The 16,034-nt window shown below is 35.0% G+C and overlaps 1 protein-coding gene across 3 annotated transcripts in view; it reads right to left on the bottom strand.

Annotated features, from left to right (window-relative positions):
- Positions 1–656: 656 nt before the first annotated feature.
- CCDC122 (coiled-coil domain containing 122) overlaps positions 657–16,034 on the bottom strand; it is a 38,390-nt gene continuing 23,012 nt past the window's right edge. The window contains exon 5 of one of the 3 annotated variants that reach the window (XM_082602154.1): positions 657–678. In XM_082602154.1, coding sequence (XP_082458280.1) covers positions 664–678 — 15 coding nt within the window. In that variant the 3' untranslated portion in view covers positions 657–663. Of the gene's footprint in view, positions 679–3,634; positions 3,716–13,565; positions 14,044–16,034 lie in introns of those variants that run through there. The other 2 variants (XM_082602153.1, XM_082602152.1) reach the window with 2 other exon arrangements.

The raw sequence follows: 16,034 nt of genomic DNA, 5'->3' as shown, positions 1-16,034 counted from the left end.
TTAAATTGCTACCTCTTCATATTTATTCTGCATATTTTAAGACTTTAAAAAGAAAAAAGTATAGGTTCCTTAAAGGCCTTGTGGCATGCTCCAAAATTGTTAGTTTCCAGTTTAACTTAGACTAATGGGTTGGTTGGCTGAGGATTGCTTGTGGGAGAGGGACTTACTTAATGATTACAGAGAACACTGATACGTGTAGACTTCATGTTTTGAAAACCATTAGAAAGGAATTATTATAAATAATAATATTCATAGAACACCATGTGGAAAAGCACACCATAGTTATGACTTCATAGCCAAAGCAACCTAGAAGAGTTAGATCCAGCAGATAAACCAATAATGTAGATACTCAGAGATGGGGTTCCCTTCTCTCCCTCCATGAAGCAGCCCTCCCAACCCCACCCGGCCTCAGTCTCAGTATATCTGATTCATTCTCCTTTACTCTTTCCCAAAAGTAATTAGACCTGCGTGCTGTGGGCATTCCAGCACATGATGGCTATAGTTTGAAATATCCAATTTTTTCCTTTCCTTTTCATCCAAATCCTGTCCATCATCCCCAGAATAGCTCATATTGTTCATTCCTTTGAAAACCTGTAAAATATGTTGGTACTTCATTATAATTGCTCTTTCAGTGTCGCTGAACTGATTCATCTGTTTCACATCTTACTGGAGGAACAACTGGGTATAAGATAAAGGAGAAAAAAAGACTATATATTGCACTTTATATTATGCTGCTGAGAGATGCAGTTAGTAGATGTACAACTAATAAATGATCCAGAACCCTGGAATACTTAATTAAATCAAGTTACATATTTGTGTGGTGCCCTAGCAAATGTCTAGCATGGGCATTTACGCTTCCATAAATATTAGCACTTCACTTGTGATCTGAGATGTTGAATTTAGTTTTAAAATAGACCAACAAGCCACACAAACTACTTCCCAGGTATGTTTTGAGTTCAACATTCTTTTTTACAACTTCTATATTTACCACTATACCACCAAATAGAGAGAATAGACACTTAAAATGGTAAAATTCCATAATTTAATTCCTATGGTAAAATTCCATAATTTAAAAAAAATATTTATTTACTTATTTATTTGGTTGCACCAGGTCTTGGTTGCAGCAGACAGGGTCCTTAGTTGTGGCATGCAAACTCTTAGTTGCGGCATGCATGTGGGATCTAGTTCCCTGACCAGGGAGCGAACCCGGGCCCCCTGCGTTGGCAGCACAGAGTCTCAGCCACTGCGCCACGAGGGGAGTCCCCATAATTTTTTTTAGGAAAGAAAAGGTAAAAAGTGTTTGACCTACTGAGTTTATTTAATCCAACTTCCATCCCACCTTTTGCTGTGCCTCCTGATCGTGGAAACAGAACACTGCTGAATAAACACTGCAAAGCTGAACTTAGTAGGTTCACCATGGATTTACACTAACCGCGGATTTACTCTAATTGGTTTCATTTAGATCATTAAAGCTCATCCCTTTTTTTAAGGCTTTATGGCAGTTCACACCATTTTCATTTTCCTCAAATGACTCACTCACACTACTAACGCTACACTGTCACCTTCAGCTGTTTTTCTTACACTCTATCTAATCAAGAACTCCTTTGATTTCCCTTTTCTTTAAATTGTCCTTTTCCTTTATTCAGTCTCTATTTTTTTCATCCTGACTCAGGAGTGCTCTTTCTTTTGAAGGTTACTCCCTTCCTCTCTGCCCTGAAGCCTGTCCCCTCCTGGGCTTCCAGGATGCACTCCATGAATAGCTCCCACTCTCTTGTATCTTCAATGCTGCCTTTTTCATGAGCCCTGCAAGCATGGTCAGATTTCCCAGGCCCTAGGAAATCCTTCTCTTAACCCTTCTAGCTACCCTACAAGTTATCTTGCATTTCTAGCCTTTCATTTACTATCTCATTTCTCAAAAGTGCAGTCAATATATGTTATCTCAATTTATCCACTTTTTTGTTTGGATGTACTGCATCCCACCAGTCCTCATACTGAAGGCCACAAATTCCAGTCCTAAGGGGTAAGCTTGTGCTTAGATTCTAGGACAAAACTACTCACAAGGAAGCAACTATCACCCCTTAGATTCAGTTTTGAATCTCTGTAGCTAGTGCTCCCACCTGGAACTAGATTCTGCCTATGTCACTGCTACTAGAACTTACTGAAGCTAACCACCTACCAGCTACATTTTCTGCCTACCACTAACCCCCATTGCACTCCTTTTTTCTCCCTTCACGTTTGGACAGATAGATATCAGAACATTAACTTTACTATTGATGAAGCTGATTGGTAAATGTTTCTTTACATGTTTGGCTGAATAATTTTATTAAATTGAACCTTCTCCTATAACAGCAGCCCAGAATGTGCCCTCTCTGCACTTGATTTGCAGTCTGGCTTACAAGAAAAAGAGTCGGGGGCTAAGCCTTCTTCCAAATCAACAAAAGGTAAGTCACTCATCTATTGGGACAAGTGGAAGTTCGGAGATTAGCTGAAAACATTCCTACCATAATTTTCCATTCCTGGAGAGTAGACTGGACATTCTCTTCCCTTTATGGAAATATGAGCCATGGGGAATAAATGTTTGGCACTATCCATCCTCTGCCTCCTTGCTAGGGCTTCCCCTAACTCCTGCACCAGAAAGCCTATCTAGTCTTAGCCACCAAGCCAACCCTGCTGCTGCTGGAATACACTCACTCCTTAACCTTACACACTGGTTTCTGGCTCAAAAATCAACCATAAGATCTTAACTACTCAATCCAGTGACACATTCCCAGTCCTAATCTTCTCTCACTTCTCAGCTCTAAAATTTGGATCACTTCCCATTTGACTGTGGAAAAAGAGGCAAAGATCATGGGGTCATACACTACAGTTTTGTACATTGTTTCTTATATGATTACCATTGTTTCCAATCAGAAGAGAGTTCTCTTAACAACAAGGTCCCTCTACTCTAGGCTTTTGTAAAATGAACATTCATGTTAAAATGACTTCCTACTGATGTCGTAGGGGAATAGGAGCTTTGAAGTAAATTCAGATCAGAGGTTAGGTTTGAGTCCAAATTCTGACACATACTAGTTATATGACTTTAACTTTCCACTGCTTCAGTAATTTCAATTATAAATTGAGAATTTTGTGAACTAATTAATACTAATTGTATTAATAGTAGTTAATATGCATGGAATATTTAATTCTAATCACTAAGGACTTTATCTGCATTATCTTATTTAATCTACAACTCCATGAAGTAAATCATATGATTATTCCCATTCTACAGATTTTAAAATGGAGACTTAATGAATGTAAGAAACTTGCCCCAAATCACACCACGAGTGAGCGATAGTTTGGAATGAATCTAGTGAAACAGGTATTAGAACTCAAGTTTATATAACTCTAAAGTTAAAGCTCTTGTGTTTTTCTTCTTTCCCTATACTTACTGTATGCAAAGACCTCGTATGGTGTATTGTACAGAAAATGAAGTCATTAGATAGTCAGCATTGTCATCATCATCATCATGATTGTCATCATTACTATTACACAAAAGATTACATTCTAACTTGGCCAGTGGTCTTTGTGTAGTCATTTCTCAATTTAGTTTATTATCATGTATTTGCTAAAAAGGGGTCTACTCTCTCTTTTTCTCTGAAAACCTTATAGTGTTACTCATGTACTAGAAGAAAACACGGGCATGTTCCTTTATAAGTTAGGTACAGGGAAAAGTTCCCTGTGACACAAAATACAGAAGCAATAAAGAAAAACATTGATAAATTTAACTACATAAAAATAAAACAACTTTGCATGGCAAAAGAAGTACTATAAACAAAGTAAAAAGACAAATGACAAACTGGAATAAATATGTGCTACTTTTATCACAAACAAAAGATTATTCTGGCATCAAGATAGATGTATTGACCAATGAAATAGAATACAGAGCCCCAAAATAAACCATCCCATATATGGTCAAATGATTTTTGACAAGGGTGCCAAGACCATCCAATGGGGAGAGGACAGTCTTTTCAACAAATAGTGCTAGAAAACTGGATGTCCACCTGCAAAGGAATGAAGTTGGACTCTTACCTTATGTCATACACAAAATTAACACAAAATGGATTAAAGACCTAAGTGTAAGAACCCAAACAATAAAACTCTTAGAAAAAAACATAGAGGAAAAGTTTCATGACATTGGATTTGGCAGGAATTTTTTGGATATGATACCAAAAGCACAGTCAAAAAGAAAAAATAAATAAACCGGATTTCATCAAAATTAAAATTTTCTGCACATCAAAGGACGCAATCAACAGAGTGAAGAGGAAATCCATGGAGTGGGGAAAATATTTGTAAATAACATATTTGATAAAGGATTAATATCTATAATATATCAAGAACTTCTACAGCTCAACAACAAAAATAAAAACAACCGAATTAAAAAATGGACAAAGGACTTGTCTCCAAAGAAGATATACAAATGGCCAATAAGCACATGAAATGATTCTCTACATCACTAAGGAAACATGGCTCAAAACCAAAGTGAGATATCACTTTATATCCATAAGGATGGTTATTATAAAAATAAAATAAGTGTTGGCGAAGATGTTGAGAAATTGGAACGCTTGTACATTGCTAGTATGCTAACATAATCTCTCAGGTTTGGGGAGTGAGCTCAACATGAGTGATCAACATGATATGGCTACCGTAAAAGCCTCTGTAAACTTAGGTTGCATTAATAGAAAACTGAGTCCCAAGTATGGAATGAAATAAGACTCTTCTACAGGTGGTTGATCAGACTAATACCTTAAGTGTTGTTTTCTGTTCTGCATCTTTCATAGGACAATACCAAGGCAGAACACATCCAGAGGGATGTGACTAGGATGGTGGAGGGATATGAACTAAAGTCACATGAGTTGTTATAAACTGGGAATATTTAGCTCAGAGAAAACAGTTCTTGGGCTGGACATGGGCTATATATTTCCGGCGCTTTGAAACAGAGTTCATAGTCACTTAAAAATATATATATAATTAAAATATACTGCTCCTAATGTTTTGCAACCTACTTTTCCTCTTAATTCATTCAACAAATTTATACTCTCAGTAATATGCATATTAATAAGGTCTTTTTTCTCATTATTTTTAATAAGGTATATTTGGCTTTTCTTTTTTTTTTAACACCTTTATTGGAGTATAATTGCTTTACAATGGCATGTTAGTTTCTGCTTTATAACAAAGTGAATCAGTTATACATATACATATGTCCCCATATCTCTTCCTTCTTGCATCTCCCTCCCTCCCACCCCTCTAGGTGGTCACAAAGCACCGAGCTGATGTCCCTGTGCTATGCGGCTGCTTCCCACTAGACCTACTAGAGAATGGACTTGAGGATATGGGGAGGGGGAAGGGTAAGCTGTGACAAAGTGAGAGAGTGGCATGGACATATATACACTACCAAACGTAAAATAGATGGCTTTTCATTTTTTTATTCACTCCACTCCAGGGCCCGCCATATTAAATAGTGCTGCAATTTTTATTCAGACTCAAAGAATGCTTACAATTTCAAGAACTTGGGCATTCTTTGAACTTATTTGCCTAAATTGTGATGCATTAGCAATTACAATAGTTAATATCACAGAATACACATTTTCCCTTTGGTATATGGGATGTTAAACTATGTTACAATGGTCATTTATTTATCAGCTACTCAGTGCTTTTTCTCAAATGGCCCTGGTTAAAGCAGCCATAATTATACTAAACTATATCTGAAATTAAAGCATTTGGGAAACATCCTAACGGAAGCTCAAAACTCCCTTTCTACCAGAAAATTAACACTCTCCAAGGCCTAATAAGCATGGTTAAGGAAACTTCTGATGCCAAAACTCTGAAAAGCACTTAAAACCCTTGTGCCATCAGCTAATGGAATATTGCCATTCTAGGGGAAAAAAGTAAAGAATATTTGAAAATGATTAAAAGAGAGGGCATTTTTAGTGGTGTAAAGAATAATATAATAATAGACATAGGAAGTTGGTTTCCTAAAAATGATTTTGCTACAGATGTAATTAGGAAAGATATAAAGTGTGTCACTGGAAAAAATTATATTAGAATTATAGTTAAACTCCACAATTATGCATAAACCATATAGAAACAACAAAAACAAAGTGAAATTGCCCTAAATTATCCTGAATAGGCATTACATTTATGATTAATGTACAATATTCTATTCAGAGAAATGTTATAGTTTCCATTTTTAATATTTTCTTTCTATTTCCATACAGTCCTCCTTGTTTAGTTGTATTTTCATGAAGCTTTCACAGCTTTCTTCCTTAAAAGATGGAATATTTTACATAATTTTTCAATATATAAAACTCTTTTAAAAGCATGGTTCAAACTGTTTATAATTGAAGAACACAAGAGCATATTTCTTTTGGCTTGTTAAACATGTTTACTTTCATTATAGTTACATAAAAGTTTCATTTCATTTTCTAAAAAACATTTAAAGAAAAGTTTTGGTCTTTATAAATATTCACATATTTTGGTTTAAAATCATAAAAGTAAATTTTGGAAGTAATTTTCATGTTCTTTTATAAATAATAAATGAATTGTCTGTTATTTGGTATCATCCTATGTCAATCAAATGATCCCATACCAGACTATCCATAATTAATCCCAATATATAAAAGCTTAAAGTTATTTTAACCTATTTTAAACAAGGAACTCTACATAAGTTCTCTAAATTGCAGCCAATATTTATTTTGATTCAGAAATCCTGGTATAGACTTCTTAGTACTTCTAAGCTACAGCATTGCAGAGAAACTGAGGCATTTTAAATGTAGTTCAGCTTTATAGTAGTTGTAACTGTTGAACTTGGTTCTGAGGCTGTGTTAGAGTTGACTCCTGAATGTAGGAGAGAGAACTTGAAGCAAATTTGTGAAAATACATGCCTACAGAAGAACTAGAATTTTGTTTTGGCTGGTGGAAAGGGTTTATTGTTAAATCGAACAGGAAAAAAATGGAAAAAAAGGCAGTGTTTACTGTTTAGTCCTGAAATGGATTTTGTGTCTTTGGAAAGTTTTTCTTTTTTCTTTTTTTCCCAGAAAAGGCATTTCATGCTCAGTTTTTACTCAAAGAAGATAACTCAAGAAATAGTATTAATAATAAAATTAGAGGTAGGAGAGACTGACGACAGGGATGTTGGGAGATATTGACAAGAAGAGCAATGGTTATCTTATTCACTAATTCATTCAACATACACCAGAGCACCTATTATGTATGCCAGGTATCTGCTTGCTGATGGCAATGCAAAAGGGAATATAATAGAAATTTTCAGAGTCTGATGAGTGAAAACAATCATGAGAAAATAATTGCTTTGCAGCCCACCTCAAATGTCACCTCTTCTTTTAAACTCTCTTCCACCCTCGTCTGGAATTAATTGCACCTTATTTTGTGTTTCCACAGGGTTTGGTTTATGCTTCTATTACAGGATGTTTTATGTTGTATTTGAACCTATTATATACGTGTCTCTCTTGCCAACTAAATTAATCTCCTGAATGGAAAGAACCATGACATGTTTATTTTTGCAATTACCTAACAAAGAAGGTAGAACGTGAAATTTGTTTCTTTGCCATCATCAGCTCACTGTGTTGGGCTTTAATGCATACCAGTCAGCTTCCTTTTTAGATTATGTTACAAAATGAAAGCGGATATTCAAATTTTGTTCCTATTGCTGGGCCCTACTTCCATAAATGTAGGACATTTTGCAGAATTTTAACTTATTTATTTATCAGCTTGAAGTTTTGAGGACTAGCAACACTAATGTTTTCAAGTGTTTGGAGGCCAAGAGCAAGAAGTCTTAATAACTTTAGCCTAGGTTAAAACCATTTTCACAACACTAATAATTTTTTATAACTGTTACCAATTTTATATTTTTTGATGCTGTTAATGTAAAAAATCACAAAGATATTATAAAATACCCTTAGCAATACTTTTAAAGTGACTGTAGATTTTCTGAAACCATGATGACAGATGCTATGATTTTGATGTTTTACAATGTTCTGTCTTCTAGATCCACATTTCTTTGTAATATTCTGAGTTAATTACTCTTGATCTGCAACAGACTGTTACTCTAGGGTTTTGAGTTGTAGGTGGAATAATGAATGATTAAAAGGGAGAATTGCTAATTTAAAAAAAATGGAAAAGATGGGAAAGGATGGTTTGAAAGAAGCAGGATGATTTTATGAGGCCATAGGATCTGAGGATGTGCACACATGATTTTTTCCCGTCCCTGTCTTTGCCATTTAGTTGGAATGAGAGCAACCAAAATGTTTTCCTTAAATATCACCCTTTTTGTCTGGTTGCATGAGTCTTTTAATAAGCCTGTCTAAAAATCACATGACCTCAGCACAGTCGAAAAAATTTTAAATTAAAAAATTGTTAAATTCAAAATCAAGATTTATTTAACAAATTTATAGTATGTAGCAACATGGTAGTTCCTAAGAATACTAATGTCAAAAAAAGATTAATACAAAATAGTGATTGATTTATTATACTTGAAAGCTCATAGTGTACTTTTATTGTTGTACTAAATAAATGGAATAAAGTTTGTGTCTTTTGGCTTGCCTTTTTAACTTAAAGCAAATAAAAATATCAAAATTATACTAAATGGGATAGTAATTAGATTTCAAAGGTGCTAAGTTTCTTGCTTTTTTTTTTTTTTTTTTTTTTCCCTGTTGCTGCTGCTGCTGGAAGCAGAATTGATCTGGAATGAGGAACCAGAGTAGAGTAAGTCATATCTTGAAAATAGAGATTTCAATGTGTAATTATTTTTGCAAGGTGACTTGGTTTGGGATTCCCAGAAGCAGACTCCGAGCAAGTGATTTATTAGTGAAGTCCTCCCAGGAGAAACTGGTGAGGGAAGCAAGACTGGAAAGAAAAAAAAAGCCAAGCAAGGCTGTAATAGCAGGTAAAGTCCTTCTGAGGGTAGCAGGACTCCCACAGACAGTGTTGGTGAGAGCCAGTGGAGGTGAAAGCATAGCTCACTTGGGAGAGGGGTGCTCAAAAAGGATAAAAAAGAGATCTGAGAGGGTCTGGGCAGAGCACTGACTGTGTCAGTGTTTCTGAGAAAGTTTATCTCTGGGATGCAGTTCAAAATAAAGATGGAGTCTCTTGCATAAGACAGTTATAAATGAAGAGATTGTTTTCAATGTTCGGGATCTAAATTTAGGCAAGTGAATTAAACTTTGGAGTTACACCAAAAATGAGAATTGGAGTCTGAAGATGATACAACTGGGGCTCTGCAGAGACTGAGAAAAGGAAAGCTCTGAAGAGGAAGTGGTATTTTTTGCTGGAAAGAAATGGAAGAAAAATGAGAGAATTAGACTAATTATTAGGAAACTGTGCCTGAGTAAATTACATTGACAGATTAATTGAGATTGAAAGGCTTAGAAGATGAATAATCTAAATTAGTGAAAGATTAGAAAAAGAATGGACTCTTCTGAGAATTGAGTGCTTTGTACAAATTTGTATGAACCACAAATTAAAATAATATCAACATTATCTAACTTCCCAGCCAAGTCAATATTACATCCAAGGGATGGAGGTGTCCTCAAAACAGTCTCCCTCTAAGGAATGACAGACACTTGACAATGGCTGTACACAGTCTCTGTGGGAAAGGTGGATGAGGAGAAAACTGTGTAATATTTTCAGCCAAGTATATGTGCTGACATCTGGCTGGCTAACTGGGCATGAATTAGTTAACACTAGTCATTGAAGACAAAACAACTCATTTTTGCAGGATTGTTATATTTTTCCCATATCACATACATAAAGAAGCACTAAGGAATCAAGGAGAAATAGTTTTGAAAGCACCTTGAGGAAGCTTCTCCAACACAAGCACGGGGATTACAAATTTCTATTCTATGTAAAATACTGTCATGGGGAGTAATAAGTAATACATAATAGATAAGGTGGATGATATGTCTTGACTTAAACGTTTTGGACAAAAAAGAAATTTGAAGGTCTATTTAGACTGGTAGTGTATTACCATTGCCTCTAAATTACCTTGTGCTATGTGACTGAGCAACACTGGCAAATATCTGTAACTTAAGTGTTTTATTCTAATTCTGACATGATTGTTATGCCAGAGAGCTTTTTAAGTAAGGAGCCTTTTAAAACTATTTATCACATGAACTCTGGTTTTGCTTTTGGAATACATCATCTCATTAATTAAAAGACTGAAGTTTCATTATTTCATGTCTGTCTTTACTGGGTTATGTAAACAGCAACTCTGTCATTACTAAATCATATGCTATTTTAATTTTTCTAAAAATGTAGACCTCATAGCCATCACTGAAATAGAACATTACAGAAGAGAAAAAGCAATTTGGAGCATCCCATTCTTAGATATGTATTGAATAAATCTATTCTGTTATTAGTATCTGTTTCAATTTATTTTTCCTGGTTTCGGTCATAGTTCAGTAACATTCAGGAGAAAGTGCTATATGGTAGCTAATGTGATATAGAAGACCCATTACTTATACTGCCAAATTTATCAGGAAAGTAAAAGAACAAAAACCATTCCCTTAGAAATACATTATAAATTCAAGTAAACAAATATAGCATAGGTTATTTGTGACAGGCACACAACTTTTAGCTACTGATCATTAGCTTTACTAATCATTAGCTTAGTTAATGAAAAGTAAAATATAATATTGAAAATATGAGCAACTAGTAAATCAAATAGTTTTTAGTTGAAAAACCGTAAGTTCTTCTTAGCCTACTGACTCCCCACCAAAAAATAGTCCTAAATTTCCACATTATTGATATAGGCCTTAATGATTTGTATGGATGAACAAGGGATTCCATGTTCAATGCAAGATGATACAGGAACTTCAAGTATTAATTGTAATCACCTATGTGAACTTTACAAGGTTCCAAAGCAATTTTTATAAGCACAATTTCACTTTCCTTAGCCAAAATGTTTTACTAATACTGACTTTCATGTACTGATGTCATACAGAGTGAAGCAAGTCAGAAAGAGAAAAACAAATACCATATGCTAACACATATATATGGAATCTAAAAAAAAAAAATTGTTCTGATGAACCTAGGGGCAGGACAGGAATAAAGATCAGTTGTAGAGAATGGACTTGAGGACACAGGGAGGGGGAAGGGTAAGCTGGGACGAAGTGAGAGAGTAGCATTGACATATATACAATACCAAACGTAAAATAGATAGCTAGTGGGAAGCAGCCGCATAGCACAGGGAGATCAGGTGCTTTGTGACCACATAGAGGGGTGGGATAGGGAGGGTGGGAGGGAGACGCAAGAGGGAGGGGATATGGGGATATATGTATACGTATAGCTGATTCACTTTGTTATACAGCAGAAACTAACACGACGTTGTAAAGCAATTATACTCCAATAAAGATGTTAAAAAAATAACAAATTTTTAAAGCAGTTCTGGGTTTATAACAAAATTGAGAGAAAGTCACAGAGGTTTCCCATATATTCCCTGGTCCCACACATGCACAGCCTTCCCATTTATTAACGTTACTCACCAGAATGGTACATCTTTTTAAACCAAGGATGAACCTACACTGACACATCATAATCACCCAAAGTCCACAGTTTACCTTAGGATTCACCCATGGTATTGTACATTCTATGCATTTGGACAAATGTATAATGACATATATCCATCATTACAGCATCATACAAAATATTTTCACCGCCCTAAAAAAATCCCCTATGCTCCACCTATTCATCTCTCCTCCAACCCCCCACCCTCAGCCTGGCAACCAATGATATTTTTACTGCTTCCATAGTTTTTCTTTTTCCAGAATGTCATATAGTTGGACTTATGTAACTTTTTCAGATTGGCTTCTCTCACTTAGTAATATACATTGAAGTTTCCTCATATCATTTCATGGCTTGATAACATTTCTTTTTTAGCACTAAATAATATTCCATTGTCTGGATATACCACAATTTATTTATCCATTCACCTACCAAAGGTCATTTTAGTTGCTTCTGAGTTTTGACAATTATGAAAAAAGCTGCTATCATCATCTGTGTTTTTGTGTGGACATCAGTTTTCTACTACTTTGGATAAATACCACGGAGTGTGACTGCAGGATCATATGTTAAGGGTACGTTTAGTTCTGTAAGAAACTACCAAACTATCTTGTAAAATGGTTGTACCATTTTGCATTCCCAGCAGCAATGAATGGGAGGGTTTCTGTTGCTCCACATTCTCATCAGCATTTGGTGTTGTCAGTGTTACAGATTTTGGCCATTCTAATAGGTGTGTAGTGGCATCTCATTGTTTTAATTCTCATTTCCCTGATGACATATCATGTGGAGCATATTTTCATATGCTTATTTGCCATCTGTGTATCTTCTTTGGTGAGGTGTCTGTTAGGTCTTTGGCCCATTTTTTAATCTGGTTATTTGTTTTCTTATTGTTGAGTTTTAAGAGTTTATTTTATATTTTGAATAACAGTTCTTTATCAGGTTTGCCTTTTGCAAGTATTTCTTTCAGTCTATAGCTTGTCTTATCATTCTCTTGACAGTGTCTATTACAGAGCAGACATTTTAAATTTTAATGAAGTCTAGCTTATCAATTATTTCTTTCATGGGTTGTGCCTTTGGTGTTGTATCTAAAAAAGACATCACCATACTGATGGTTAGCTAGGCTTTCTCCTATGTTATCTTCTAGCAGTTTTATAACTTCGCATTTTGCATTTATGTCTGTGATCTACTAACTCTAACCCTAACCCTAATCCTAAAAAAAAGCAGAAAGAAAGAAAATAACCTAGTTCTGAGTCATGGGCCAACGCTGACTGTGTTACAGCATAAGCCACTTGAAGTGTTAGCCATAATAAGCCATGCAAATTCCTAATAGGACTACTAATATTAGGCAAACAAGATTATCAGGTTTTATGTCAGCTATACTCTTACTGAATCTTATGCACATAGAAAGGTGAGGAGAAAATGCACCTAAGATACCTTTTTGATGTTATTGCTTTGAACTCATTAAATCCTAAAAGTGAATATTTAAAAAACATATCTTCAATAATTAATGTTCTGTTTCTGCTTCTAGAAATTTGATGCAATGGAGCCACAAGAAGGAGCGCTTTTATTCTAAAAGGCACAAGTTTGTTGCTGTGGACATAGTATATGACTTTCAATGAGAAAAAAATATGTTAGTCTACATTGGTTAATATTAAGAGCTGGTATGTTTGCCTTACATGATGCTATAAATTCAACTTAGCTATAGAATAGTAAGAAAGAACATACAGACAGAAAAGTGAACAAAAAATTGTATACATTGCAACACTCTAAAAATATGTTATCCAACAGCAAAGAAAAATGATTGTTACCTTCTGGATAAAAGAGAAAAACTAAGTAAATATCTGAAGCCTTGAACACATAACAACCTTATTATAAATGTCAACATTTATGGACTGACTGCTTTGAAGCCAGGGGTAAAAAAGCAGGTAGTTTGAAACAGACAACCATTTAAAATATCTTAACAATTTAAATCATTGTAAATTCAAATGCTTCTTTTCTTCTAAATTTTTGCTTCATGTGCTAGTGAAGGCAACATGTTTATAAACAGGCATTCATGAGTACAATATATCTTATGCACTCAAAATATTCATACAGAGTCTTTCACTATTCTTCTGTGAGCCTTCCTATTGTCTCTCTATTGCTATCAATTATCAGGTTGGAAGGCATTTCAGCAAACAGATGACTGATTCAAAGAAAAGAAAACATATCTGTCATTAAGAGAGCTCTCTGATAGTGGATGTCAGTTGTTAAGATCCAATGGATTTTCTCACCTTTCTATCCCATAATTTTTGTGGCATAGTCTGTGCTCAGCATTACCCTATACTACATTACCCTATGGCCATGTTAATCTTTCGTTCCAATGCATTTTCTCAGTTCAGCTGCAGTTTTTTGCAGCTGTTGAATGTTCCATTGCCATTGTCTTCTATCTGACTGAAGCTTGTTCACCTGACAGTGCAAACGCTTAAGAATTGCACCGTATCTCTTATGTTGTACCTATTAAAAGAAGAGCACATGTCAATGGGCCTTGAGAAGGAAAAATAGTAAACAGCCATAAAGGATATTTTGACTACTCTAAAGAGGAAAGCACTTGATTAAAAATTAATCACTGTAAATAATAATGATAATAAAAATAAACAGTAATTATAAGTATTCAACACATTACATGCTAGATACTGTGATGAGAGCTTTTTACATATAATTAAATTCTCATAACACCTTATGATGTAAATATTACTGTCTCCACTTTTGTATAAACTGAAGATCAAAGAGTTTAAGTAATGTACTCAAGGTTTCACAGCTAGCAAGTGATGGTGTTTGGGATTTGAACACAAGGGAAGCATCTGTGATGGAGGGCCTTCTACTTATCAAAGCAGGTTCTGGTTAAGAGAAATGGTTTCATTTCCTGTATCTAGTGGTTCACTGAAACATAGACCCATTGATCTAAAAGATCCAGGAGATCATGTAGGCCATTTTCCTGCCATGAAGTAGATCAGTATTTATGCTGAGACAGACAAGGCTACAGCAGAGGGCAGTGAGGCACAGTGGAAAGTGCATGGGTTAAGGCTGAAGAATATTTCATTGTGTGTATACACCACAGTTTGTTTATCCATTCATCCATTGATGGACACTTGGGTTGTTCCTACTTTTGGCTATTGTGACTAACACTGCTATGAATATGGATATAAATATATCTTCGAGACTCTGCTTTCAATTCTTTTAGGTATATACCCAGAAGTAGAATTGCTGGATCATTCAGTAATTCTGTTTTTAATTTTTCGCTGAACTGCCATGCCGTTTTCTACTCTGGCTACACGAGTTTACATTCTCACCAGCATGTGGGAGGGTTCCAATTCTTCACACACTGAAAGTATCTGATATTACCTGTCTTTTTGATCATAATCATAGCCATCTTAGTGTGTGTGAAGTGGTACTTCCAGTGAGTGTGACAGTGGTATTGTAGTAAAACACCCACTTTAAAATGAACTGATTAGTGGGGCTGGGAAAGTTACTTCTTCATTCCCATGTCTATTTAAGAGAGAGCTCTAGTCAGTCAGGAAGGTGATTCTAGGTCAATACAAAGAATCAATTTGTCAAAACACCAATTCACCAAATTTGTCAAAATAACCAATTTGCCAAAATAAGTTTATAGCTTAAGATGGCTGTAGGGAGACAAGACTGTGGGTTTCTGGGGCCTTAAGACTCTGTCCCCGACCTGTCTCCCCTTCTCTCTGTAACTCAGCTCTCCTTTTTACTGGGACCCTCAGTACAGTTTCCCCTCTGTCTTTCCCAGCTCACAGTTTCCCCTCTGTCTTTCCCAGCTCCTCCCTTAACTTGGAGCTTCTTCACCTTTATTATGCCATGGCTCATTCTGATAGTATATGAGGACTATGGACTTCTTCTTAGAATGTCTTTAAATGCATAAAATAAAACATACAGGTTTACAAAAGAAACCAATTATATGGAAACACAGTTCTGCAGAGCATCAGGGGAACTAGAACAGAAACACTGTAAGCATTCCAAAATACTGGTATAAAAACAAAGTGAAAACCTGTCAACTAACACTTCACATAAATTGCTATAAACTTTAAACATCCTTTTAAGTTTTCAGTTTTGTTAATTCTTCAAAGTCAGATAGTTCATTCAAATTGGTGAACTAGGCCTTCTGATATATTGGCAAAACAGAAAGTGACTTTAAAAGAATTATAAATAAATCAGTAAACAGAAACATCATATTAATGAAACTATATTCAAAAGAAGATTTTTAATATATCAAGTATATTCAAAGGGATATATATCAACTTATATGTATATATGTAATACATATCACTGCATATATTTATTAATATGTAATAAATACATCCACTGATATATCCAATAGCATACATTCATAAGGAGAATATAGTCACTGAATATGCTTATATATATGTTCATAGAATATACTAATAGAAATCAAATAACTAGAGCAAAATTTTGGTTACTCCATA

The sequence above is a fragment of the Mesoplodon mirus genome (genome assembly GCF_964341445.2).
Source record: "Mesoplodon mirus genome assembly, chromosome: 17".
Taxonomy (NCBI): Eukaryota; Metazoa; Chordata; class Mammalia; order Artiodactyla; family Ziphiidae; genus Mesoplodon; species Mesoplodon mirus.
Note: the sequence above shows the minus strand (reverse complement) of the source record. Positions and strands in the feature narration are given on the sequence as shown.